We start from the raw sequence: 25,868 nt of genomic DNA on the forward strand, positions 1-25,868 counted from the left end.
AATATCAAAGTCAGACACTGAAAGATACTAAACCCAAAGACTTCAGCACATGGGAAAGCAATGGTTTATGTACCAAAACTCCAAGAAAGAGGAGAAATGGAATTTAACCCATACCCTGTGGCACACCTGCTGCAATACATGGGGCATTTTAGCAAAGTTGAGTTTAGGGAAAAGTACTAGAATATCAAGAGAGTTGAGGTTCAGTACAGACGTATTAATAGATCTGTGTGACATGCCTCTGCCTTGAAGTAGGAAAGAGAAGAAAAGTAAGTGGATAGGAAAGGAAGTCTGTAGTTCCAAGCTGGCAAAGCTGAAGTGGTTTGTGACCCAGTACAGGAAGAGAAGAGGTTCTTGTTTCTTTTACCTGTCCATCAACAGTCAGGACAATTTTCACAGAGTTGCCTTTGTCCATCTCTTTCAAGGAGGCCATAAAAATATCCGTCCTCCAGTCACCTTCCCACACCAGAGACCTGCACAGGGGACCATGGGTTTTCAGCCCACAACCAAAACCAACCAGTGAAGAATTCTTGCTGCTGTACTCACAAATAACACCCCGAAGCAAAAAAAGATCCAGCCCTCAAAGCAGCTGAAAGGAAGTTGAAAACATCACAAGAAGCTATGGAGACTGGCTTATGTTTAGATGTACAAATGTAACCTCATGAAACAGAATGAATTAATAGCTATCTCTGATTTTATTTCACTCCATTACCAAGATGCAAGCTGGTCTGGGAACTCATACAGCCTGTAAGAGGTAAAGGGGAAATGTTCTGTGTTCTCGCCTATCCAACTAGTCTTCACAGTAGACAGGTAAGAAAAAGACTTCCTATTCTAAACACATTGTTTCACGGGATCTGTGACATCCTTAATATAAACAATGCACCTGTGACATTTGGTTGTGTCCCACAGTCCTGCCGCATTTACCCTCCCCCAAATCACCCCAGGAATCTCTGGTCTCATCTGTATAAAGCCAATGGAAAGAAAAATAAGGAAAGCAGAAATCATGTTTCTCGGGTCCACCTCGTCTAGGACCAGCTCTGCTTGCAAAAATCCTGCTGTCATCCAAGTGGTTCTCAAAGACAGAGGCTGTATACTGCTGACCACAAGGCTGCACCTGCTTTCATTAGCACAACATTGTTTGCTGCAAAGAGCTCCCTGTAGCACCATCAGCTGTCTCTGGGGACAAGGGGAACCCTGAAGAGCATGACGCGGCACCTCACCTGTCCTTGTCATCTCTTTCCCCTAGCCCCCAATACTGCTCAGAAGACACCCATCACACCTTCACTGCTGAAAGACAACTAATTTACGCCTCCATCCAAAAAAGAATCTTGATGGCACTGAAGTCAAGGTCTCACCACCCGTGGTGGGATAGGACAACTGCTTCCTGACCCAAGCCCACCCTCAGCCCTCACCAAAGCTCCTCCAGCCACTATCCCTCTGAGCTGCAAAGTGAAGACTCACAGCAGGCTGCGAGGACTGGCAGGCTGAGTGTCCTGGAGAAGGTGCGAGCAGCACCCCGTGTTTTTAGGGCACCCCAGTGACACCCAACAGCACCCAGTCCTGCCACTACCTGCGGGTGGGCCCCAGCATGCCGACCCGCTGCGCTCCAACACCCGGCGCCACCAGCACGTCCACGGCGATGCTCGTGTCTGGGGAGTACGAGCTCCAGTCCCCCAGCCCAAACACCACCAGCTGCCTGGGCAGCGGCAGGGGCAGCCAAGCCTGGTAGCCCATCTTGCTGGACTGGCTGGGAGAAAAAAACAAGGGAGAAGATCATAGAGAAGTACTTAGAAGGCTCAAAAGTACATGAAAAGGTGGGGAAGTATCTTTATACCGGGGGAGGACAGAAGGAGAAGGTTTGCTTTGGTTTAAGAGGTGGTTGCACAGGATCATGACAAAGCAAATAGCCCGAGAAGGGAGTAGGGCCACTCAGAGCCTCCGGGCCCGAGGGGAGCCCGGCCCGGCCGCACCTGCCCAGCCGCCGGGGCGGCTCCCGCAGCCCCCACAGCGCGTAGAAAGCCAGACCGCCCTGACGGGCACCACCGCCCGCTGACGGACCCGGACCCGGCCCAAGCCCCGGGCCCGGCCCTAACCCGGCCCAGGCGGCGGGGCGGCGGCACGCAGGCAGCATGGCGGCGGGGAGGCGGAGAGGAGTGAGGGGCTGCGAGGCGCCGCCATTAAGGCGCCGAAGGGCGGCGCAGCTGTGGGCGGCAGCCGGCCATCAGCCGCCCCCGCCGCCTCCTCCATCCTTGGGGGATGAAGGCCCGGAGGTGCCGTGGGAGAACTGGGGGCCCCGCTGCCTTCAGGCTCCGCTCCTGCGAGCAGGAAGAAGGGCGCCGAGCCCCGCGGTGCCTGTGTTTCCCTGCTGGTGCTTCCGTGGCTGTGCCCTGATGGCAAGGAGGAGGGACAGCAAGCTGCTCTCACATCCTAACCCAGGCCCTGTCCTTGTCTCTGTAGCGAATTATACATGTTTCTAGAACCCGAGCCACACATCCCCTGGGGAGGAATAGTTTTGAGATTCCTTAGTAATGTTATCAGTGCGTATTTCTTGTAGCTCGCATAAAAAGAATCTTGTATTCAGCAATCAGGACTACCACCAAAAGAAGACAGGATGGGAGTAAGTAATAAAAAACCAGCACATCCTTTACTATGAAGTATGTGTTCCACTGCATATCCAACCCCACCACTACAACAGTGAATAGCACTGCTAAGTTTGAAACTGCTGTCGATAACCAGACAACACTGAAATCAGTGACAGGGCTTCAGTGCACAAAGGGACAACATTGCCCACACACACCTGGAAAGAAGAGTGGCCTCCCAGGCAAGGCCAACCCAGCCCACTCAAGTGAGACCTTTGCTGAGCTGCATGAGATCAGACCATTCCTGCTGCAGTCCAACCAGAAAAAATATGGAAAGGATAGGAAATGACTTGTGAAATTTCACATAACTTCTCTGCATCCCTACCAAGTTGCTTCACTGTCCTCTTGGCCAAATGCCTGAGCCATGACAGAGGACAAGAGATGCATAGTGAGGTAATGGTTATCAATAGCTGTAGCACTATTTCTTTTATGTACTCTAAAAAATAAATAAATAAATAAAACATAACTTGGCAGTCATCCATCCCTTTGATCATCTTTCTACATGATTGCTCCTGCCCATCAATTATTTTGTAGAAACGTTCCAGGCAAACACAGGATGAGAACAGAGACATCTGAACTTATGCAGTGCTTGTCCCAGTGGGTTTTAAAACAAGACAAGTGAGAAAGGATGGCTAAAGCTAATTTCTCGTTTTGACCAGGAGGTTCTCTGAAGATGTTTCCTTCAGGCTATATAAATACAGTCAAGATGAAGCTGACAGTCAAGCAGCTATGAGGAAATTGTGAAGGGCACTTTTCTTTAGATAATTTCATAATTTCATCAGTATGTGATAACTGAAAGGATGTTTTTAAACCTTCAAATTGAAAACTTCAGTAATAGATTAGTTAGCCATAAGGGATCTCTGCAAATGGAGGTGAAAAGTACCAGTATTAAGCACTGGGAGGAAGACCATTCAAATTCTACCTGGTTAAAACTATATATGAGCTTGGCTAATAGCTCGTTCCTCTCGAGTTCTTCAAATATTCAGTATAATCTGAAGTGCTGCAGAGAATATGAAGAATAAAAAATCCCTGACAGTCATTTTAATAGACAGAAAAAATCCTGGCTAAAGCCATAATCACTAACTGACAACAGAGCATTTTCCTATCCATTTGCAACTAGGATGTTTGGTACACTCCAAAGTACATCTTTAATAGCTACTTTGCTCATAGAAGCTTTATTGCATTCATATTTTATTGGAAAGTCTGTAGTTTGGTTTCTCATATGAAGACATTCACTTGTTTTAAACAGAAGACAAAGGGAGTGATTGCATAGTGAAAAGTTTATTTAAAGGGAATAAGTTCCAATATACTATTACAAATCAGCCACAACACATTAAATATAAACAATACAAACCAAGCCTAGAAGGAATGCAAGCACGCTATAAATATATCTTCACATGTGCCCTTCAGCAAGAGAGAATCAGTGCCACCTCTCGTTAAAACATCCTGTTCTCCACTTAAAACTCATCTCTTGGGAGGAGATGAAAAGCAACAGGTTGGTGCAGAGAACTCAGTTTTGAGATTACAGGACATCATAAATATATCACATAAATACGGACTTACAGACAAACATTACACTTCACAAAAATATACATCGGGGAGGGGGGGGGAGCACGACCAGCTACAAGACACTCTTAATTGAAAGACTATGCTAGCAGCCTGGAGCAGTGAGTTGAGAGCAGATTGTTTCACCCTGAGGTGAGCAGTTAATCATTCAGGCATCCTGGAGGTTGCACAGAGATCATCACCAACTGTTCAGTTTCTGAGAATAGGTTCTAAACTTCAAGGTTTTTACTTGGCAAAGCCTCTTTAGCTCTGAACTTAGTGGTTTGGCATCCACCTTCCTGTGTAAGGGACTTGACTCACCAGTCCAGATGGGCTTAAACTAGATAACCCTAACCAACAAATCACAGAAGTCTTCCTCTCCCTGCCTGACAAAGGGTACATATTTCTTATGATGATGCTTCTGAGAAAGCGACATGTGAAATTCAGAACAGAATACAGAAATGTCAAGTGGAGTCATGTTCACTCAGCCCGATGATCTGTCTTCAGCTGTAACAGCACAAGTGTTTTAGAGTAAGATGCCAAAGAATCTTTGGAGGCAAATGTGGAATAGTCCCACAGAAAATTCTCCTCCTAGCAAGATGTGTTTGAACTCTGCAGTTTGATGTATGCTTTAAAACCTTAGTTTGTATATACTACAAATGCACTTTAGATGACTTTGACTCCTGCTTAACTCCTGGCTTCCTGCTTAACTCCTGGCTTCTTTCACAGTCCAATTAGCTACTATATTTAACAAGATCAGTTCACAGTTTTCCATTCTACCAATTCAGATGTCCTGCTACAGCTACATGACATTAATCATCACATCCAATACTTTTCCCAGATATGAGAATTAGAGAAATTTCTCTCCCACTTGGGAGATCAATAAACCTTTGTTACTTTGGTCTCTCATCTGGTCTCAATACACATAAGCACACACCCCTCAGCACTGGATTCAAATGCTTCTTAGGGAAAATGGTGAATGGCCACAAGGAAGGAATGCTATCTATGTCTATCTATCTAGTGTTTTTCTGGTCCTCAGGCTTAGCATCAGCATATCAAAAAGAGTAGTCCTCTGTGTTCCCCAACATCTGACAGCAGCATATGATTTCCAAAGGCAAAGATCCTATGGTGCCAGAAAACTCAAACACAGTTTTACTATCATCTTACAGCAACAAGGCAGTCTAACGAACAGCTTAAATATCCAGGAACAGCCTACTGGGGCTCCCCTTGCTTCACCTTATTTAGTGCTTCCCCTCTACTTGAACGGGCAGAGAAACAGGGAGAAGAAACCCCTTGGCTTAATGACATCTATGGCTCTTATTTCAGACATGCTCCCTGCTCCTAAGGCACCTTGTGATAAATCCTCTATAGAGCGGCTTTAGATGGGGTAGTGAGACAAGGAGGAAAGGTATAAGCAGGGGGGTTAAAAAAAAAAAAAAAAAGTGAACTCATTTAGGGATTCATTCTCTACCCCAATTTTCAGCTCACAAGAGTGAGTACTTCTTTCAGCAACTGGACGTGTGACAAGGGTCACCGCTAGCCCACCCTACCAGGTCCAGCTGCACAATTGGTCCCACTGCGGGCCGTGCGCAGTTACATGCACACAGTTACAAGGAGACACGTGCACAGGACGGAGCCAAAAAGAAAGGAGCATGGCTACCTTTTAGACCGAGTTGCATAGTAACTCAACTTTCATCTCAGCACCTTAAGTCAGTCAATGAAGCTCTTTCTCTCCTTAGATTTAAACACACATTTTCATCTTATATTTGTGTAAATGGCTCTTCAGCAATATTAATTTACATAACTATTAAATGGGTCCCAAACCTTAAGTTGCAACTAGCCTATGCCTGACACAATAATCTTTCACATGAATCTATATTGCAGGCCTCCAAAGAGTTTGTGAGTAAATTCAATCAGTAATGTGGTCCCTGATTAAGCAATTTTAACTCTCAGTCTTCAGTGAAATGCATACATTTTAAACTCCTGCTGCTACACTACTGCTAAGAGGGAAAATAAGAGAAAACTTAACTTATGACCTTCTTTGACATTAAAAAATGTCCAAAAGATTGTAACAATTATTATAAATAAATAATTACACAACCTAATTTTTATGCTACAGGACTGTAATGTCTCTGGCTGAACACCCATATCTTATTTTTAGATCTAAATTATATTTGAAACAAAATGGAAAACAATTTAGTGCTTTCACAAAAGCAAGACCTTTTTTTTTTTTTTAAAAAAAAGACTCTGCAAAATGCAAAAGAAGCTGATCCCTTAATTGAGCTTTTTGAATTTCTAGACACAATCTACTGGAAGAAGAAACACATTTTTTAAAACTGATCTGAAATCTTCTTTCAGGAGAAAAATAAGAAATTTTCCTTTCTTGAAGATTAATTTCCCTCTCTGAAGTGCAACTGCCTTTTAAATTCATTTTTCTTTCTAGACCCAAGGTCTAGTTCCATGGTCTCCAATTAAAATAAGAAGGGCTTCCATAACTGCCTCAGCAGACAGCAGAATTAGATACAAGTCCAAGAGACACAGAAGGCAGAAAAAAAGACACATGAGAAATAAGATTACTTCTTTGAACCAACTGTGGGTTCAATTTGGAATAAGAATGGCTGCTGTTAATCAATAGCCATGCAGCCAAGCTAGTGGATTTATCAGAAAATGAATAAAGACTCCATATCCTTCCAAAGAGAAGTTGTCACTTGAATAATGAATGATATTTGAATACCTGAGAAACAACATATTCATGTAATGTGGAAATTAAAGAATAAACAAAGAACAATTATCCTGTACAACTGTGAAGCTTCTGTTTCCTGCAGATGAATTATTCCATGTCTAAAACTATTTTGTGTTCGTAAGAGATACCAGATACATCTGGGAAACACAAGTAGCAAAATAACACAGAGCAAATGCTTTCAGTTCCATTGCAGCAGGCCTATTTATGGGCACTGTGTGTTTGCAGGACAGGCACATACAGACTGGGACGACGTACCGTATTCAACGCTACTGTTAAGCTTAGGTCAGTGAGACTAGGAGATGGGGACAGTTTCAAACAAGTGACCTGAGCCTCATTAAAAGGTTGTCCCATGCTTCAGAAAGCTAGAACTGAGTGATAGGATCACCATCTACAAGGCAACTTACTTTCACTAAAACAACTAACACCTTGATAACTTGCACATAGTATTTGTTTCAGTAAGCAGCCAGAAGTGGTACTGAGGCAAGCCTTATTAACCTCTTACAACATAACAAAATGTATTTTGAATCGTGATACAAGCAAAATATAGATGCTAGGGGGAAGTGGCTTTGAATTAGAAATAAGGAGGCCACATTATAGGGGAAACAGTTCTTTAGTGGTGATAACCCACTAGCACACAGTAAGTTGTGCAATTGAGGATCAATAATTCCAGAAAATCTGATGTATGTACAGGTCAAAATTCCCTTTGTGATAAAAAAAATCCTAATTAGAAAGTGGACCAGGTGCCAGACAATGCCTCATATATTAACCAGCAAGCACACACAGCACCCTGCAGATCATATCAGAAAGGACCAAAGGCAGTCATCATGTGGGGTGACACTGGCATTTTATGTCAGACAGACTGAAAGGTCTTTTCTGTCATCTTCTGCTTAGTGTCTAAGAACTTGATAGGCAACAGAAGAAAAAAGGGGAGAAACTTATGCAAGTTGCTCAGGCCTGACTGAAGTGCTGTACAAAGGCTGTTGCATAGTCCTTTGTTTCCTCAAGAGGGCCTAAAGGAAGGAATAGTCCTCCCCAGGCTGCTAAATGAAAAATCACCTTACTCTGGCAGATTCCAAATCCTACTGTTCTACCTCCATGTAAGATTGTGCTATGCTTCCCTCTACTTGAATAACACAGCTTTGCAGTTCCCCTCTTACCAGGTTCTCTCTCTCCTCTAAGAAAGTTGACTGCTTTTCCCCCCATCACAGGGCCCAGAGTGGCAACAGCCCTGCTGCTTACCCTGACCAGCTCTGCTCCCTGCCTGCTCACCCTGAAAGTAATTGTGATCCAAGCAGTCTTCTGATTTCCACTCTCCTGTGCTCCCAGCTCAGGCTGCTCCACTGTAAACTTCTCTCTCGCACCTTCTTGACTTCCTAAGTGCTCTGGGGTAGTGGAAAAAGTAAGCAGAGATAGTAAAAAGAAGAGCTTGAATATAGAGCAAATTGCACAGCATTACCATATAGCCTCAATAGGAAATATGCAGCCCTCCTAGGAGAGTTAAATCTTTGGCTTTAACTACCCAAAAAACATTTTGTCCATCATTCCCTCTCAATAGAAGGAATGGACCAACTAGAGGTGCTTTACCTGGAGGATTTAAAAATAAAACTCAGAACTCTACTAGAATCACCATGCAAACAGCCATTTTGTGTCTCTGCAAAGAGGTATCAAAATGTAAATACAGCAGTATTCTTAAAAAGAGCATGATTTAAGTTAAAAGTAGTAAAATAAACACCACTTACAGATAAATGTGATTTAAAATTAATCTCCAAAGGATTAACTTAATCCTTGTTCAACTCTGCCAATACTGGAGCAGAAAGTGATTACTAATGCCATCGCTAGCCACCAAAACAGGCAAGGAACTCCATCCTTTACCACATGGTCAGGGTTTGCAATGGCCTAGCTGATTCTGGTTTACAGAAAGGATTGGTTCAATTCCATCCCTTTTGATTTTCTGAGCAGAGATACTCTTTTGCAACAATACCTTTGTAACAGAAATAGCAGCTGACAAACTACACTTCCCTGGGGAGCATTTTCCTTGCTACATATGCTATTATCCAGCTGGCAGCAATACCAGTGAACAAACATGCTGCTGCTGAGAAACATTTCCTGTATATTTATTGGTTGTATCCTAGCCGTTTTGTACTTAATTCAACACAGCAGTAAATCATTTCTTCTGTCTTACATCTGGATTACAGGAGGGGAAAAAATAAAAACCTTTTGGTGGTCACCGGAGCTTTAATCATAACTTTTATATCCCTATAATTAACAGATGCAACATCCAGTTCTTAATCCATACGAAAATCTTCCTATGAACTTCTAGGTGTGCACCTTCCTCCCCAGCTCCCACACCCTGTCCTAACCCTACCGTAGGCTGGGGCTGGTTGTTGTTAGCACGACCTGGCCACCAGCACTGGCTGCTACCGGCCAGGCTACATCCCCTGCCATGAGAATGAAGGAAGCACTGGCTGCTGGTGACAATAGTGGTGGTAGGAGATAACGTTATCAGTGGTTAGGAGACAAGCCAGCCATGCTTTTGTCTCACTGCAGCTGACAGCTGCCCTCTAGTGATCCAGATGCAGCAGAAGAGTCTAAAGAATTATTTACAGAACAGTAACATATCAATAATATTTTGACTTCATTTCGTACCAGTGCAACAGAACGAAACCGTGACCACCTGAACCTGGCCTCCAGGCATTTACTGGCTACAACAAAGGCCCAGCCGGATGCCCGCACAGAGCAGGACTTGTGAAGTTTTATAGAAAGAACAGCTGCCCATGGACAACCAGAGAGTCACAGCCACCTTTCTCCACTGGGACAGCTGCGAAGGAGGATGCGAGGAGAAACCAGGTTGTGTCTGAAGAGGAGGTGGCAGAGTTGTGCCTTGATTCTGTCACACAGCAGTGCCCATCGGGGAGAACCAGGGCTGGGCGGCAGCCTGCTCTGCTCAGTACTGCCTGCCTGCCATCCCTGCCCCTTCCCATCCCTTCAGCTAGTGTAATAGACATGAAAAAACAGAGTCTTATTGCGGAGGAGAGAGTAGGAGTTATCAAATTTCAGCAGGTAGATGCCCTCGCCTGGGTAGTCGTGGCTGCCTGCCTGCACCTCCCGATGGCTGTCCCTTCGATACACAGGCATGATCTCTCCGTAGCGGTTCCGCAGGTAGCTTTTGGAGCCCCTTTCCACATCACCCACAGGGGCGAGTCCTGAATGGGAGAGAGCAGAGAAGTAGGACAGAGCCTGTTAATCTACTAGATAGTCCAGAAAAAGCTAAGACCAGATTACAGAGACACATAAATACACGGAGGGCTAACTACGATAGCATTACACACAGTGTCTGCCCTGAGCTCTCTGCCAAAACTACTAACAAAGACCCACTTTCCTTACCATGGCAAAGGGCATGCTGAGAAACAGTTCCCTTGGGAAGACAGTATATACCTGCCTGCCAGCCTGGCCTCCTCTCCCTGAACTTACCTTCTAGACAGCTCACTGCTTTTATACGTGCCACAACAAGGACTCTGTAAAGAAGTCCACTGATAAGGACATGGAGCAAAGGAAAGGCGGGAAAGGTCGTAGCTATAACTCACAGTGTTTGTACATCCTTGATTCACTTCTCCAAGAATAAATTCCTCACATAGGAACCTAAGTACTTTGGAGAACTTGCAAGATTAATCTCAGACACCAAATCCCCAGCTGCACTGGCCACAAATACACTGAAGACAAAGAACAGGTAATGTGCTTTTTACAGCTACAAGGACACAGGCAGCAGTCCTCCCAAATGCAGTCAATAGAAGCTCCTGATATACTGGGAAAAACCACAAACAAATGAGCCACAACAAAGAACACACACACACCAAAAACAAACAAACAAAAACACAGAGTCTTTTTGCTCTCATCTGCCACCAGAAATTTCTCAGCCTCAGAGGCTGAGCAAAACACTCAAGTTAAAGTTTCAGACCCTAATCTCATTAATGGCTGGAAAATGAACAAGTGATTTCTGATTTATTTTTCGGTGTGTTGAATTTCAGGAATGTTCTTGGAGAACAAGAGCCACTGACATATGCTGGAGCAGGAAGGGTTAAATGCTTTCTCATTGCAGCCTAACCAAAATCCAAAAGGCTGCAGAGATAAGCGGTCTGGGTAAGCAAAGTAGATGGAAATTACAGCATCTGAAAGATACTCAGCAGCATGGCAACAAACACCAAAAATCAACCCTCATGAGCTCTGCACCAACCTTCAATTTCTTCTTCCTCCTCTTCATCCTCTTCATCACTGGATTCGCTGACCTGAACAGTAATGGCAGTGCTAGTAACAGTGGTCCAGTCAAAATAGACTCCAAATCCAATGTCGTAGTCATCTGTAGCAAACTCCCAGCAAAGACGTTTCCCATCAGGATGGGTTGGCACACGGACCGTCACCACCTCGCCTCGCTTCACCACCATCCTAGCATTCTTCTCCTTTGCCATCTTGGTTTTGAATTCCTTCATCTTCCCCATGGTCCATGTAGTGGGTGGAGCCAGAGGGGGAGGCTGAGCTGAGACAAGGGAAAAAGGTCAGCAGCTCATCTTACTTTTCTTACTGACAAACTCTTATATGAAAACAGTGAAACGATTTCTGATAAGACTCTTTTATTCTGGAGCGTGCTCCCAGAAGCAGATGTGAAGTTTTCACACAACACTAGCCAAGAACCTACACTTCCAGCAGGAGTCAGCAGTGCCTCTGACACAGCCTCTGCTCTTCTCTGGCCAAGGCAGGCACTGGCACTTTAAAAATGCCCACAGAGTCATTGACAAGTGTTGTCCTTTCAGGCCTCACCTTTCCTCTGCTCCCCAAGGAGGTCTGTAGTCTCCAGCTCAGCTGTAAGGATATCCACAGCACCAGTGTGATCTGACTGAATCATGACTATATCCCCTCCTCCTTGGTGTATGTGGTAGTTGGTCATTCGAACAACAGCTTCCTGCACAAAGCACAGAGTCACAAAGCTTATCACAGTAAGAAAGTCTCCAGATAGATCTAAAACAAGTCGGTAATAATCCAAGAATCTTTCTGAAGTCAAGTCAGATCCTGCAGAAGCTTCTGTTACAGCTGAAAAGAAACAGCTGGTTCTGAGGCACCTCTGCATTATTCCCCCTCACTACACCAAATTCATAAACTCTGGAGACAAATGCTGCATTAATGCCACACATTACAGACCCCTCAGCCTCCCCAGGAGTCTCTGGGCAGGCACGTTTGCATCTGCCTCAGAGCTAACTGTCATCTTTCAGCAAAGCAACAGCCTTGCAGATTTAGAGGACTACTCTTGGAAAGCACTCCCAAGGCACTGTCTCTCTAGAGGGAGCTTTTCAGGTCTGTCTACATTTAGACTGCACCACGATCACACTGACATTCACTGCATCCTGGGTAAAAGTCCATCTGGTTTATTAAGGCCAACCTTCTCTTCTAATGTATAAAAATGCACAGCTCCTGAGCTGCGTGCTACTTGCAAAGCATTTCCCAAATGTATTTGTAGTGCAAACAGCTTGGCTGCTCACCAAAAGAAATGAAAGATGGCAGATTCCCTCTCCCATAAATCTGCAAGAAGGGAATCCCAAGAAGACCCAGACAAGATGCAGAAGGTGAAAATAACCTTGAAGCCTTAGCAAGCCAAAACCTGCAGGGAAGTAAGGACTAGCCAAAGACAAAAGGGATTTTGCAAAGCAGATTGGTAACTTTTACTTCCCATTAACATATAGAAGAAATATAACTGAATCTATGTTAATATTATTTTCATATTAACACAGTCCTTAAAGCCTCAGTCCCACAGTCATTAAGCTCAGCAGTAGGGTGGAAGAAATATTGCTGCACCTCTTTCTTTTCCAGTTAAGAGACACCCACTTACCTCTTTGGTGGGCTGGGTTTGGTCAGGCAGCTTCTCTTCTAGTTCAGCAGCTTCCTGGTCCTTCAAAGTGCAACCTTCTTCCTTCAAATCCTCTGTCACTCCCACACTCACAGGCGACCTAATCTGCGACCTCTCGGAGGAAGAGAGCACTACAATTTAGCACTTACACCCAGGGCACAAGCAGCAGAGCTCAGCCATGACAGGGCTCACTCTGCTCTGCAACTGGAAATCAAGGGGACAGAAGGCAACCAGCTTCCTAGGGTCAGTGCCCACCACCTGTGCAAAGAGCCCTCCAACACACCACTTCTGCCCTCATTTCCACAGGAGGAACTCACCAACACCGTACGAAACACAGAAATCAGCAGTAACTTTTTCTGCTCAAGAAAGGACAACTTATGCTGTGCTAGCTACTACATGACACCTGCATATTCCACCAGAGGCCAGCTGGATCAATGAAAGGATTTGAAACAGTTTGGACAGCCACACTGAAAATGCCCTCAGTTTAAGTGGTCCATCACACCTTTCCCTTTAGCAATCCCAAGAAACACAGAGAACACACAGGTCCCTTTCTGCTGCGTTCAAATATGCTACACAGACAAGCAAGCCGTAAGTCATACAATGGCAGCACAAGAGTAAAGAGGTCCAAGGTCTGCACTGTGACAAGAGGAGATGAACATATCAGAACAAAAAATAAAGGTACAAAGAAGTAAAAGAATGAGCAAGAAAGGAAACAACATCCTCGACATTCTTTCTCTTGTGGAAATTTTTCTAAATTACTGTTTAAAAAACAACTTCCTGCATGTTGTATAGAACTGGAAAGAGTTGTCACCCCAAATTAACTCAAATGGATGCCAGAGCAAGTCTTCTCTGTCATACTGTTAGACACTATGCGAAACCTCCATGAGAAGCAACCTAGTCTTTAGTAACGGTCTCCTTTTTGAAAAGTGAAGCCTCCTCTCAGCGCTACAAGACTAATGTAAATTGCCTCGGTCTGAAGGATCGTGTGAGAACACAGAAGTAATAAAAATACATACATATTTCCTCAAATTTCTCCCTTCACAAAGGACAAATATTCTCATTAACAAGAGATCATACTATCAGTCTTGTCTGGAATAGTTTTTTTTTTTTTTAAATCACAGCTCAACTCAGAGACATTCTGTGCTGCTTCTATACAGGAGACCAGAACAGGGCAAATGTGGCTTTTGTTTCCAGATCTGTACTCCATCTGGAAGAATGTACAAGCTCCATAAGCAGATCTACAAAGAAAATGTTCAGCTAGTTCCTCTTCAAGTAACCCTTTTGGACCTTCCGCCTTCCTTCCAAAGGAGATTCAACTTACACAATTTATTAGGTAACATCCATGAGTATCCAGCATCTACTTTGGCCATTCTGCTCACAGCCTACATTTATTCTTTAAAGAAAATTAGAGGACATAGTAAAGAGTGATATAAGAACACATTTGGAGTCAAGAAAGTTGATATCAATGTCATTCGCATCAAGCCAAGATGACATCAAACTGCTATTTTAGTAACTAGGGTCATCTGTTGATTTTATATATTTTTTTATTTATTTTCTTAATGAGGTCGTTATTTAATGAATAGTGTGATCTTCCATCTGACAAATTTAACTTGCAAATTTCTAAAATCGTGTCACATGCAACACATGCATGCTGGTAAATGAAAACTCGACTGCATGCAGTGTTTGTGCTTGCAGCCAGCAGACTGGCCAGACCACAAGCACCATCTGCCCAACAGGTAATAACGAGCCACACATCTGATAAGGTGGTTGATCAGCCGCAATAAGGGAAGTGTGATGTGAAAGACAAAGGGTGAAGAAGAAAAAACAAACAACACTGTCAAAAAAAAAAAAAAAAAAAAAAAAAAAACAATGTAACAGTAAAATGCATTTTCTAGCTCAGCTTTCACTAGAACTATACATGGTGGAAATGCTTAATTATTAAGCCGTCCTTCAAAAAGAAGAGAGAAAATTTCCTGCTGAATACTCATTAGTTCTTGTTGACTACAAAACCTACCAGTGTTACCCCCAACCTGACTGATTCTGTGATCTGAAAAGGTGAGCCACGAACTGCACTTCGCTATTTCGTAGGCTTTAGAACAACCTTACGCCTACAGGAACCACTCCCCCTGTACTGATTCCAGTATATACTCTCTGAAAGCCGATGACTGTCTCCCGTCCCCTCTCTTCACCTTCACAGAACGAGTTCTGGGGCAGAGGAGGCGGCAGGGGTGAAAGGGACCGTCACGCACGTGGGCCACACCACGCAGAAACGCTTCCTACCCGCACTGCGAAGCGCTGGACTCCGAGGACTCCACCAGCTGATCCGCAAGCTCTGTCTCTTGGGCTGCATCTTCGTTTTCTAACGACAAACAGAACACACGGGAAGACGAAATAACTCGCACTCTTTACGGACAGGAGGCAGGAGGGCAACTACACCCCAACGCTGGCAAGGTGGCGTGGCTGCGGGACGGAAAGCTGCACCAGCCTGCCACGTTACAGGCTGCCCCCAGCATCCTGCAGGACGAACATAAAAAAGGGAGCACCAGAACTGAGGCGTTCCCGGTGCAGAACCGCTCTCAGAAGCCGGGTTAATGCAGAAGGCACCAAGGCTGGACTTGGCAGCGCAGCTGGGAACCCCCGGGCCGCCGCCGCGAAGCCTGCCTGAGGGCTCCTGCTGTGCCCCGAGCCCCAAACCCCTCCTGCCCAGCACCCGGCCGGAGGGACCCCCCTGCGCACCCGGGCTCGCCCCCAGCCCCTCCTGCCGGACGAGGGCGGCCCGGGGCGCAGCCCCAGCCCCGGGTCGCCGCCCCCGCCCCGTACCTGAGGGGCCCCGGGGCCGCCGCTCCCCGGCGGGGGGGTCGCTGATGCCGCCCGGCGCCCCGGCGGCCGGGGGCTCGAACCGGGGTCCTACGGCGGCGGCGGGAGGCACGTCCGACATGGGCACGGCGGAGCCGAAGCGCCCTGCCGGAAGCACCCGAGCGGCGCCGGGGCAGGGATGGCGCGGGGCGGCCGCAGGAAGTGCCGGTTGCTACGGGAACGGGGAGCCATGGAGCCCGGAGCGGGGCCCGCCCGGCCCTACCCCGCCTGGAGCGCTGCGGAGGTGGCCGAGTGGGTGGCGCGGCTCGGCTTCCCCCAGTACGAGGTGCGGGGCTGCGGGGCCTGCCGCGGGGCGGGGGCGGGGGGTGAGCCCGCCACTAACCCGCTCCGCTTCCCCCCAGGAGTGCTTCAGAGCCAACGGCATCACCGGCCGCCGCCTCGTCCTGGTGAACTGCAGCAGCCTGCCCGCCATGGGCCTCACCGACTTCGGCCACATGCAGGTGCCCCGGCCTGCTCGCCGCCTTCCTGTCCGCCACGGAGAGCGGGCTGAAACTGGGCAAACAAATCCCGCAGCCAAAGGGGGGCTTCGCGAGCTTTCGGGTGTCAATCCGTGGAGACTGCGTGCTGCCTCGCCCGCGTGCCAGAAGTACCTCAGGAGTGCTTGGCCTTGCAGTTAGCCTGTGTTCCTCCTCTGACCCCACAGAAATCCTTAGCAACGTGCACATGGCTTTCCTAGAAACTCCCTCAGAATTTCTTTTCAGTAATTTTCCGCTTGCTGATGTGACGTAATTTGTAGAGCATCTGTAAATCTGGTCAGCTTTAACATGCAGCGGTTGAGCCACAGTTCTCAAGCAGCAGAAGGTCAATTCATTACGACTTCCTTGTTTTATGCTCTGCTGAACACAACATCTCTGCCTCTTCCCTGTTTTATAAATATGTAATTTTCCTTTCAAGCCATCTTTTCTTTAACAAACAACAATAGTTAAGCTTTTAGCTATGGTTTGGCCTTCCAAAGATTCCTGAAGGTTTAGAAAAGAATCATTTCATATCTAAAATATATGTATGACATTTTTCTATCCTTCTACATTCATTGAGTTTTCACTAGAACCATGGTGGAGGAGCGTGTTCTCGGTCTTTTATTGCCTCATTTAGTGGTGATAACAGGAAGCAAGAAACTGTACCTAAACAGCTCACTGCCGAAGTATTACAGCTCAGTATTTGAAACACTCTAGAGTCTACTCTTCATTAAATCACACTGCTTTTCTACAGCATACTGTAATTCCATTAAAATCACTACAGGTGTAGTGGTGTAAGATATTAGAGATGCTGGCAATGAAGTTTGGGTTAACACCAAAATAGTAAAGGACCCAGTAAAACTTCTAGCTTTTGTGATTATTTTGTTTTGGTTTACTTCCCATTATAGCTCCAAACCTCAGCCAGAGCAGGCTTTAGCCAAAGAAGATGGGGATTTTGGAAAGAGGTCATGCATGTGACTAAACTGTGGAAGCAGCACAGGTGTTGCCTATGTTTTACAGAGTATAAAATGGAGAAATTAGTAACAGTTTGTCTTTCTCTTTCCTGGGATCTGTGGTTTGACTGCTGTGGCTTACAGTTACCACACCCTTAAAGTCAGTAAACACAACAGCTGAAGATAAATACTAGCAAAAAGGTATCTAACAATTAGCATGTGCCCTACAAAGCAGTAATCATCAACAGAGAAGTGTGAGTTAGGTTGGTTTGAACAGTTCTGAGAGAGAGAGATTTCAGAGTGTTCAGTCGTGCAGGGATGGATCCACTGTCTGAATCCCAGTCACCTACTGATGGCTGTGGGTTTGGTTGTGCTGATCTCATGCTCCCCCTTAAATGCATTGTTCCCTTTGATACCAAGCTGTAGTCTGGTCTCTTGCAAATTCAAACAGCTGTACCTTGAATCCAAACAGAGGGTAACGGGCCTTCGTCACTGAAGAAATCTATTTATGTAAAAACAAAAGGCACTTAACAAATGTAGAGGGTAACCTAGATTAAACCACTTTAGGCTGATTTATATTGTTGATGTTAGCAGAGATGCAGCTAATACAGAAGGATCAGGAGGAAATCTGATTTGGGATCAAAAGGTACTAGTTTTGAGCAGGAGTTCAAAGCAGATAAGCATACACCTGGGGGTCAGAGCCTTCTGAGCCTACAGAGCATAAACACAGAGCCCTGCCATGAGGTGTGAGCTCAGACTGCAACAGAGTGACTGCAGTGAGCATCAGCATCCCTGTGAGGTCCTCAGAGCTCTACAAAAATATGAGCAAAGAGAAAAATACCAACTCAAAAATCATGTAATTTAACTAAGACAAGCCCAGGAATAAAACTGAGGTTTTGCTTCAGCTGCAAGCTAATTTTGCTTTAGTTGCAGGCCTGTCTTTTGTTCCTGTTCTCAATATTGGCTGAGAAATTGAAACTGACCAGACAAGTAATCCTAAAAGGGAAAATAAAATGGAAAGTTCAACTGATAGAACAGATCCAAAATCCTTACAGATGTTTCCTAGAAGAGCAAAGCTCTTCACAGAATAAGAACAAGACTCTGGGTCACAGATGGGAAAAGTTATCTGGTTTTAAAAGAAAGGTGCTATCTAGTTGCATTTTTTCAGGGGTTAGAAGGGATAATTTACCAAGTTGTAGTACTTTGACAAAGCAGTTTGATTCTGCTAGAATTGATTCATTAATGCCATTCTTTATCAGAGCAAGTTGACTTAAATTTCATTTTCTTCCTTTTCTTCCTCTGTAATGGAAACCACAGGGGGACTGGAGGCTGCATTTACTGAGCCAAGTCGTTTGTTTCGCATTGTGATTTACAGTTGCTTTCCCCAGAGGACACAAGGTAGAAAAGTTCAAGTAGCCAGGGAGAGAGAAAATCTTTATGCTCCAATGAACAGAGTCTGAACACTGCATTTTTATTCTAGAGCACCAAAAAGCAGCTTCACCACTAAGCTGAACAATCTTCAGTCATTGTTTGAAATATGCCTCCAAAAATATTGATTAGCACCACAGTTTTGCCTGTTGGTCTGAGTCGAAGGCATCAAATCACAGTGGTGTTTTTTTCCAGACAGCCGCCTTTCAAGAGTATTTCTACTGCTGTGTCTGCAAGCAGACACAACCTTTGTAGTCAGTCATTTGCACTTGCCAAAGGTGGAAAGTATTTTACATGCTTTTTAATCCTCACCCTCGCATTGGGATGCAGGGGTTTTGTATGGTGGTCGTTTAACAGCTGAGAAACACTAAGCCCCAGGCTAGAGAAATCATCTGCAAAACCTGTTATTTCTCCTGGAGAAACGGAAGGAGAGAAATTAATCAGAGCTAGAGGAAGTGATAGCTGGCATAATTCAGCAAGCTTGGAAATGAGTCTGTTTCTGTAATGTTTTCTGAAGCTTGTAAGTGAATTAGGAACATCTGACAGAGTTCAGTGGAACCTAGCTGTTCTTGAAGACCATGCTCTACCCTGCTGTTTGTGGTTTCTAACTCAGCCCTGCTCGGCTGGAATCCAAGTTTGCAGAGCTCTGAGCAAACTGTGGCCCACCTGGGGCTGTCAGTAAGGGTGGACTGGAGCAGGTGCAAAGGTGAGGCCATAAACCTCTGCGCAGAAGCACAGCAGCTTCCCAGTACGAAATATCAATGAAAGGCTGTAAATAGTCAAAACCCAGATAGTTACCATAGAAATTAGCATGATAGCATCGGTTCAGTGACACAGAAACATTTTGCAATTTAGGGGAAATGGCAGCTTGATACAGAAATACTCGTTACATTTTGTGAAGGCTACTCAGCATGGGCAGGTGAAGTTACTGCTGGTTTTAATTCCAATGTATTGGTATTTTAAATGATACCAAAACCACTGAAAATATCAGTCCAGCATTCTTGTGATTTCAGACAAGGTTCTTGAGAGTCAAGCCAAGGTTGGGGGAAGGTTTTGAGGAAATGCTGTGGAAGATGAGTAAAACCTTGAGATATGCATTTCAAAGCTTCAGTCAGATCAGAAAGTTACGTTCTCAGAGGTGACTCAAAAATAACGGCAAGTCTCTTCGCTGACAGTGCCAGGTCCAGCTGGCTCTCACAGCCACTCATCCATGATTTGAGCAATACGGTTTATTGGTTTAATTAGTTTTTCCACCTCGTCTTCTGTGTATAGACTGTTGTTGACAATATAACTTAGCAAACAGCAATGTTTTTGCATTAGGCAGTATAGGCTCCAGCTCAGTCACCCATAACTTGTTTGTTCTGCAAGCGCAAACAGGAAAGCCAAGCTATTTGTGCCACTAAAGAGAGCAGCTCTGATGCTATCACCCACAGCAAATCTGGAGAATGAGCGGTCTGCTCTCCTTTTACAATGTCACACCAAGATCATTGCCCTTCTGAGTTGCAAATTCAAGAGTGAAGTTGTTCCAAAATTCAGAAACTCGGTTCATTTTTCTGCTCAATGAATGATATGAGATACTGCCCTATGAAGTGAGAATTTCTGATATTTTTGTCTCGTATTTCAGACGATTTCACGACATGTGCGGGAGTTGCTGGGGATCGAAGAGCCTGTCTTCAGCAGATCCATTGCCCTCCCATACAGAGACAACATGGGCCTCTTCCTGGAGCAAAAGTCCCGATCAGGAGAGAAAGCAGATGCCCTCACTTTCTCACAGTTTGTCCAAGAAGCAGGCCTGGAGCCCTATAGCACAGGACCTCCTTTGCAACAAGCCCAGACTGGGTTAGAGGCAGATGCAGTCCCTTTATCGCAGGGCACCCAGAGGCAGGATTAGAGTCACACAGCAGTTCCACCTTTGTAAGAAGCCCAGCTGGGACAGCATTATATAGCTTTATTACCTTGCCATAAGGAGGTACAGTTCGACATTCTCCACATTACACAAAAGCCCATTGTAGCTCTTAGCTGTTTGATTACAGCAAACACATCCCTACATCGCCTCTTTTCCACAGGGATTTTCTGCAGTCCTTCATTTGCTTCCAGGAACTAAGAGAAGCAGAACCCATAAATCAAGCATGACTTTACCACTGTCTTTCATTTCTGTTTTATAGTTGATTAAATAAAACACACACAAAAAAAACAACACAATCATAGATGTATTTTAATTACTAGTGATCAGTAACAGCTTCACTTAAGTGCAAGTGAATAGATCTCTCCCAGGCTTTAGTGTCTGCAGACTGGGCTGTTAGACCCAGCTGTAAGACAAACAGCCTATACAATAACCAGTATACATTCGTGGTGCCTGCTGCTGTCAGTGCTCTGAAGGGGCTTAGAACATAAACAACCAATCCTTGTCCTCACCACGGAAGTGATTTCCTGTGAGACAGAACCCGGCAGTGGTCTATTGCAGTGAACAGTGCTGCCACACAAGTGTATGAGAGAATACGGAAAGCTAAACTGGAGAAGTTAGGGAATTAAAAATTATTTGTCATGGGTGGATTTGGACAGAATACCTAGTTAAATCTTTTTTTCCCTGAATTAACACAGAGTCTGTAATGGTGGGGAGACTTTAGTTTTACAGCCTACCTAGAACACATACTGTCACCAGTACAAGGAAGTACAAGTAACATTGATTAAAACCTGGCTCAACAGAGAGTGTGCTTCTGACTAAATCATCGCTATTTTGTTTGGCCACAAAGCCTTCCTTGAGATCCCCCATGGGGAAGAAAAAAGAAAGGACAGGGCCCAATCCTGTTTAGTTATTTAGACCAAAGCTGTAGCCAGTACAAAGCAAGTGTAATTCAGTTTTCTGTTGGAACTGCAACAGAAACTGGTGAAGCTGTATCAGGTCATAGTCCGAGATGACTGTGTGATAAGTAAGTTAAGACTAAAATAAGGCAAGATTCAGGCAGTCAGGCAAAAGAAAAGTTTACCAAGCAGTCTAATATATAAAACTTGTAAAAGCAAATGCATAGATAAGGTTATTGGCTGGAACATCTTTTAAGGAGTTCAAGAACAAATAGTGCTGCTTCTCTCAATCCTCAGTCCAGTCCAAGGCAGCAGTCATTGTCCCGTTCCACAGCTGTCCAACAAGACCTTTGTTCACTAGCAAAGCCATCCTTAGCAATTTATTCACAAACAGGATGAGGCTTCAAGTACATGGAGAGGTGGTTCCTGTCTCCAAAGGTGAAAATCAAGAGATCTCAGTGCTGATACATTAGTAAGAGGGCTGTTTTTATGCTGTGCAAAGCTGCAGACTGATGCAAAATGCTGTTTCAGAACAGAGGAAGAAGAATTAAAAGAATGTAATTCTAGTGTATAATCTTTTATGAGAGAAAATCTCCATCAATTGTTTGTATTACAGCTGAGCAATGGATAAATAAAGGTTTATTAGCATTTTGGCATTATTTTCCCAGCAATACAAAGTCCTTACAGTCTGTTCCTCTACCACATAAACCTGCATGAGTCCAGGAAGGGGAAATGATGGAAGAGGGTTATCAATATCTGGGCTTTTATCCCTTTGGGGTGAGATCTCAGCAAAGCATTCTGCCATGGGCTTCATTATAGCTTATGAGGACTTAGAATCGTAGTCAGTAGTTTCCTCTGGGATTTCCGAGAAAATGTTGGAAGCGGTTGTGGACAGTGAGGTTTTGTGATCCAACACCACGCCAGGCTCCACCACAGCTGACGTAAGAGATGTCTTGCTGCTGATCAGCCCACATTGCTTTGTAGGCCAGTCTCCAAAAGATGCCTGGTATAGCAGAGCAAGATGCTTCTGAAGAAACTCACTCTTTTCTAGCAGCTGGCTAAAGGGAGACTCTCTCAGCTGTGCAGCTGTCAGGTCAAACCAGGGGAAGGTTCTGGGAAGAGAGAACAAGCAGAATCTTTTATGGGCAACACCAGTCTGTTGCAGCTTGCTAATAACTTAACAAATAATGTCTTTCTTCAGTGTCTGACTACTAGTCTTTTATGTGATTTTTTTTTTTTTTTTTTTTTTTTTTGTCTTTGAGAAGCAATCAGACTCCGAGACGTGAAGCTGAAGTGTTCCATGCATTCCTGTGCCAGGCATAGCAGAACTAAACATAACGACTCTATGGAGATCCTGTGCCAGTAGGAGCCTTTTCCCTCAAATAGTGTTCCCCTGACTTCACATCCTTAGTAACCTAGTCTTGAACTAATGTAAGTTCATTACTCATAAAAACAGTCCTCTCCAAGTATTCCAGCAGGACTTTTGGCATCCAGTGTCCCAGTCCTGACCAGTGGCTTCAGACAGTCCCAACTACTAGACAAACAGGAACAAGGGACCAGGACAAAAGAACTCAGGGATGATAGTCCTGGTCTTTTATTGCTAACATATCTAAAGCAATCTTTCCTGGCAGCTGTGTGATCCTAAGAGCAGCACACATTTCAGCACCTTCCAACCCAACAAGACAGCCCCATGGTTCAGCTGTGGGATGTGGCAAGTTTCAGAGCAGAGAAAACCTGGACAAGCAGCACCGCAGCATTCAGCCTTTTACTTACTCCTCTTGCGTCATTGAAGAGACAAATTTTTTGCTGACAAAACTCTCGCACTCAAACCGTGGGCAGGAAGCTTTCTGCTCAGCACAGATGGGGCAGTGTGCAGGAAAACAGAGGTCATTGAGCAATTTCAGTGCCTTCTGGTGAGGCAGGCTCCGCCACATGCTGCTGTTCAGGGCTGCATAGAAAATGCCCACCAGCCACTTGCCATTGACTCTAATTTTCCCTGCACAACAAACAAAATCAAATGTCAACAACCAATATTCACACAGGTGTGAAGAGAGATTCTTGACCAACAGGCCTGCAAAGAATTGTGTTAGCAATCAGAGTTGGTCTATTTGAAACCTCTGATTTAGGATTGTATTGGGTGAGGATATTAAAATTAATCCTTGCTATGGAGTTCAAGCAAAGTGAGAGGTTTTACCCTGGGAGCTGAGGGGGCACGTTGCCTGCACAACAGCAAGGTTTTGCAGCGCTGCTGTGACTGTCCCCTTCGTTCCCCACTCCTCCGTAGGCTCCCTGCCAGAGCATTGGTACTGTGGCCTCACGATGGCATTGTAGCAAAGGAGTTGCTTCAACCTGAAAACAAATACACACATAGAACCGAGTGTGCCAGAAGAGGAGGATATCTCAGAGCCCACCTCGTCCCAGAGCCCCTGGCCCCTTCTGTCGGCCCTGCGGTCAGCATCAGCATTGCCCTGCTGCAGCTGACGGGTGAGAGGCGGGGCAGGGAGGAGGAAGCAGCTGTCCTGTATGGGATCTGCAAACCGAAAGGAAATGCGGTGCATTGGGTTTGCTTTTTTTTTGCCTGAAGAAAATGCAGGCTGCTGCCTTGCACATTTTTCACTGCGTTACCTCAGTTGTCTTACAGCAGTAGCCAAAGGCCCTGGCAGGAGCGGGGTTTCAGTACCAGTGCAGTGTTTGAGCTGGAGCTGCTTTGACACCTCCTGACCATGTCTGAGTTCAGAGCCACAAAGCCTAAAGCTTCCTTTAGAAAAACAGCTGAAAATCTGAAGTGCTCCCATGAACCCAGCAGCTGGGGGCCTAGGGGAGTGACTGACTGTGACCAGGTTTGCAGCAATGCTTTGCAGGAAAATCGTGAGGCACAGTAAGAGCTGTGCTCACATGCAGCTCTGGCTGTGCTCACCCCTCGAGCTTTGGGATACAAACATGGCATGGGCCGTTTTACCTGGGCAGAGGGACCGCGGTGACGAGGCTGTACACCACGCAGGGTTTCCGGATGGCCGTCCGCACGACGGAGCAGACGGACGCCACGTGTGACGGCAGGCAGCAGAGGAACAGGACGTCCGCCCAGGCCGCCAGCTGCGCGTTGTCGTAGAAGCAGGCGAGCCCCTGCTCCTGCAGGTCTGCTGCAGCAAGCGAGGTGCACGGGGCTCAGATCCCACAGACCCAGCGCAGGGAAGAAGCACCCGTGTGTGGAGTGGTGATGCACAACTACCCCTCGCAGGCTGGCTGCCCACCCAAAATGCTGCAGGGGGTCTTTGGCTGCCATCACTGCTCCTGCATGGCAAAGGGCAGCTGTGTGACGGAGCAGGCAGCCTCCCGGGCAGGAATTAAGATGCAGAGAGCTCAGCACGCTGATCTAAAGCCATCGAGCCGAGCCCTGGGATCTGGCTAGTTTTCAGCATCTATAAAAAGCCACTTAATAACCCCTGCTTCCTCTTTGCCCTGATACGATTAGGAGGAGGAGTTTTACATTGAGTCCCACTGCCAGGCCCCGGCTGGGGAGCACTCACCCAGGCTCTCAGGGCGGCGGGTGGAAATGCGGATAGAGGGGCGCGGAGCCCAGCCCAGCGCCAGCAGCATTCGGGCCAGCTGCTTCCCAAGGTGGCCCCCGCCGATAATGCCGACCTTCAGGCCGTGGCTGCCCACCAGGGAAGTCGGCAAGGCCTCTTCAGTTCCGCTTGGTCTGGGGAAGCAGAGGAGCTGCCGTCAGCCCAGCAGGAGCCACGTTTGCCCAGACCACCTGCAGTCCTGCCCTCTGGGAAGAGTCCCATGACATGAGTCCAGACAGCTCGTCCCAGCCCTGCTCCTCACATCCAGCCATGGTCCTCAGCAGGGTTACAAGAGAGGCAGAAGCCACTGGCTGCAGCCTGGTGTCTGCAGCACCCATGGGGCTCAGGGCTGCCATTACTTTCCCCAGCTCTGTACTTTCCCCAGTTCTCCCAGGAACATGTTGGTGGTATCAGGACCTACACCAGAACGACTGGTGATGCGCCTGTGTCATGCTTTAGCTCAGTAACGATGCAGTAGTTTGGGAAGAGCTCGGTGCTGTGAGGTCCCCCCTGACATGACTACAACTCCAAAGCAGCACATTTTACCAACAGTGGGGAACTCACTTTGCCTTACCTGAGGGCCTGGAGAAGCCTGCAGAAGAAGATGGCATGGGCACATGCGTTCACTACCAGCCCCTTGTGGCGCCTTGTCAGATACAGCAACCCCTCCTCGCCTTCTATGGCTTCATCAGCCTGGAAGGACGCGAAAGGCTCTGCAATATCGCACATCTTAGCCCAGAAGGACAAGCATCAGCAGCGAGGATTCAGAAGAGGGGCACGGCCTCCATCCACACAGCGCTGCAGCCCGTCCCAGCACCTGCCAGAGAGGAGGTGGAGGCAACATATGGACCCCGGCTCTTCTCAGGGCTTCTCCTTGCAGACATGGGACTTGCTAAAGTGGCTGGTCCCCATGTGCAATGCAGCTGCTGGGAACAAGATGTCAGTGTCTGAACCTGGTGCTTTCCCTGAG

At 46.1% G+C, this 25,868-nt stretch overlaps 4 protein-coding genes across 7 annotated transcripts in view; 1 reads left to right on the forward strand and 3 right to left on the reverse strand.

The window, feature by feature from the left end:
* The window catches only part of LOC118168177 (probable serine/threonine-protein kinase DDB_G0272254), a 9,481-nt gene extending 7,299 nt beyond the window's left edge, over positions 1 to 2,182 (reverse strand). The window contains exons 1-3 of one of the 2 annotated variants that reach the window (XM_035328359.1): positions 1,968 to 2,181; positions 1,568 to 1,744; positions 365 to 470 (exon numbers count right to left, since the gene is read on the reverse strand). In XM_035328359.1, the coding sequence (XP_035184250.1) occupies positions 365 to 470; positions 1,568 to 1,744; positions 1,968 to 2,128 (444 nt within the window). In that variant the 5' untranslated portion in view covers positions 2,129 to 2,181. Of the gene's footprint in view, positions 1 to 364; positions 471 to 1,567; positions 1,745 to 1,967 lie in introns of both variants that reach the window. The other variant, XM_035328360.1, reaches the window with a different exon arrangement.
* Positions 2,183 to 3,898: 1,716 nt separating this feature from the next.
* TMED8 (transmembrane p24 trafficking protein family member 8) lies at positions 3,899 to 15,158 on the reverse strand. Its single transcript, XM_035328374.1, has 5 exons — positions 15,098 to 15,158; positions 12,800 to 12,931; positions 11,737 to 11,878; positions 11,156 to 11,455; positions 3,899 to 10,127 (listed from the first exon to the last, which is right to left on the reverse strand). Exons 3-5 carry the CDS (start codon positions 11,861 to 11,863, stop codon positions 9,910 to 9,912), a joined length of 645 nt encoding a protein of 214 aa, XP_035184265.1. The 5' UTR covers positions 11,864 to 11,878; positions 12,800 to 12,931; positions 15,098 to 15,158; the 3' UTR covers positions 3,899 to 9,909.
* A 702-nt stretch (positions 15,159 to 15,860) lies between these two features.
* SAMD15 (sterile alpha motif domain containing 15) lies at positions 15,861 to 20,704 on the forward strand. The gene is made up of 3 exons (XM_035328373.1): positions 15,861 to 15,959; positions 16,036 to 16,134; positions 20,155 to 20,704. Exons 1-3 carry the CDS (start codon positions 15,864 to 15,866, stop codon positions 20,419 to 20,421), a joined length of 462 nt encoding a protein of 153 aa, XP_035184264.1. The 5' UTR covers positions 15,861 to 15,863; the 3' UTR covers positions 20,422 to 20,704.
* Positions 20,705 to 21,848: 1,144 nt separating this feature from the next.
* On the reverse strand, positions 21,849 to 25,776 carry NOXRED1 (NADP dependent oxidoreductase domain containing 1). Of its 3 annotated transcripts, none has more exons than XM_035328365.1 (6): positions 25,473 to 25,776; positions 24,860 to 25,032; positions 24,292 to 24,469; positions 23,527 to 23,681; positions 23,106 to 23,328; positions 21,849 to 22,444 (listed from the first exon to the last, which is right to left on the reverse strand). In XM_035328365.1, exons 1-6 carry the CDS (start codon positions 25,625 to 25,627, stop codon positions 22,153 to 22,155), a joined length of 1,176 nt encoding a protein of 391 aa, XP_035184256.1. In that variant the 5' UTR covers positions 25,628 to 25,776; the 3' UTR covers positions 21,849 to 22,152. The 3 variants fall into 3 exon arrangements, with proteins under 3 accessions (XP_035184256.1, XP_035184255.1, XP_035184257.1); XM_035328364.1 differs by having other exon boundaries at positions 24,292 to 24,472; XM_035328366.1 differs by having other exon boundaries at positions 24,292 to 24,472; positions 25,463 to 25,776.
* Between the last annotated feature and the right edge of the window lie 92 nt (positions 25,777 to 25,868).

The sequence above is a fragment of the Oxyura jamaicensis genome, chromosome 5, assembly GCF_011077185.1.
Source record: "Oxyura jamaicensis isolate SHBP4307 breed ruddy duck chromosome 5, BPBGC_Ojam_1.0, whole genome shotgun sequence".
NCBI classification, from domain to species: domain Eukaryota; kingdom Metazoa; phylum Chordata; class Aves; order Anseriformes; family Anatidae; genus Oxyura; species Oxyura jamaicensis.

Excerpts from the sequence above, each read along its gene's own strand:
- NOXRED1 (XM_035328364.1), bottom strand. The coding sequence starts at position 25,627 with ATGTGCGATATTGCAGAGCCTTTCGCGTCCTTCCAGGCTGATGAAGCC. Across the intron at positions 24,473-24,859 it reads CCGCCGCCCTGAGAGCCTGG|CAGACCTGCAGGAGCAGGGG; the intron begins GTGAGTGCTCCC and ends CGCTTGCTGCAG. Across the intron at positions 23,682-24,291 it reads ACCGCGGTCCCTCTGCCCAG|GTTGAAGCAACTCCTTTGCT; the intron begins GTAAAACGGCCC and ends ATTTGTTTTCAG.
- SAMD15 (XM_035328373.1), top strand. The coding sequence starts at position 15,864 with ATGGAGCCCGGAGCGGGGCCCGCCCGGCCCTACCCCGCCTGGAGCGCT. Across the intron at positions 15,960-16,035 it reads TCGGCTTCCCCCAGTACGAG|GAGTGCTTCAGAGCCAACGG; the intron begins GTGCGGGGCTGC and ends GCTTCCCCCCAG. Across the intron at positions 16,135-20,154 it reads CCGACTTCGGCCACATGCAG|ACGATTTCACGACATGTGCG; the intron begins GTGCCCCGGCCT and ends CTCGTATTTCAG.
- TMED8 (XM_035328374.1), bottom strand. The coding sequence starts at position 11,863 with ATGACCAACTACCACATACACCAAGGAGGAGGGGATATAGTCATGATT. Across the intron at positions 11,456-11,736 it reads CCTTGGGGAGCAGAGGAAAG|CTCAGCCTCCCCCTCTGGCT; the intron begins GTGAGGCCTGAA and ends CCCTTGTCTCAG. Across the intron at positions 10,128-11,155 it reads GGAGGAAGAAGAAATTGAAG|GACTCGCCCCTGTGGGTGAT; the intron begins GTTGGTGCAGAG and ends TCTCCCATTCAG.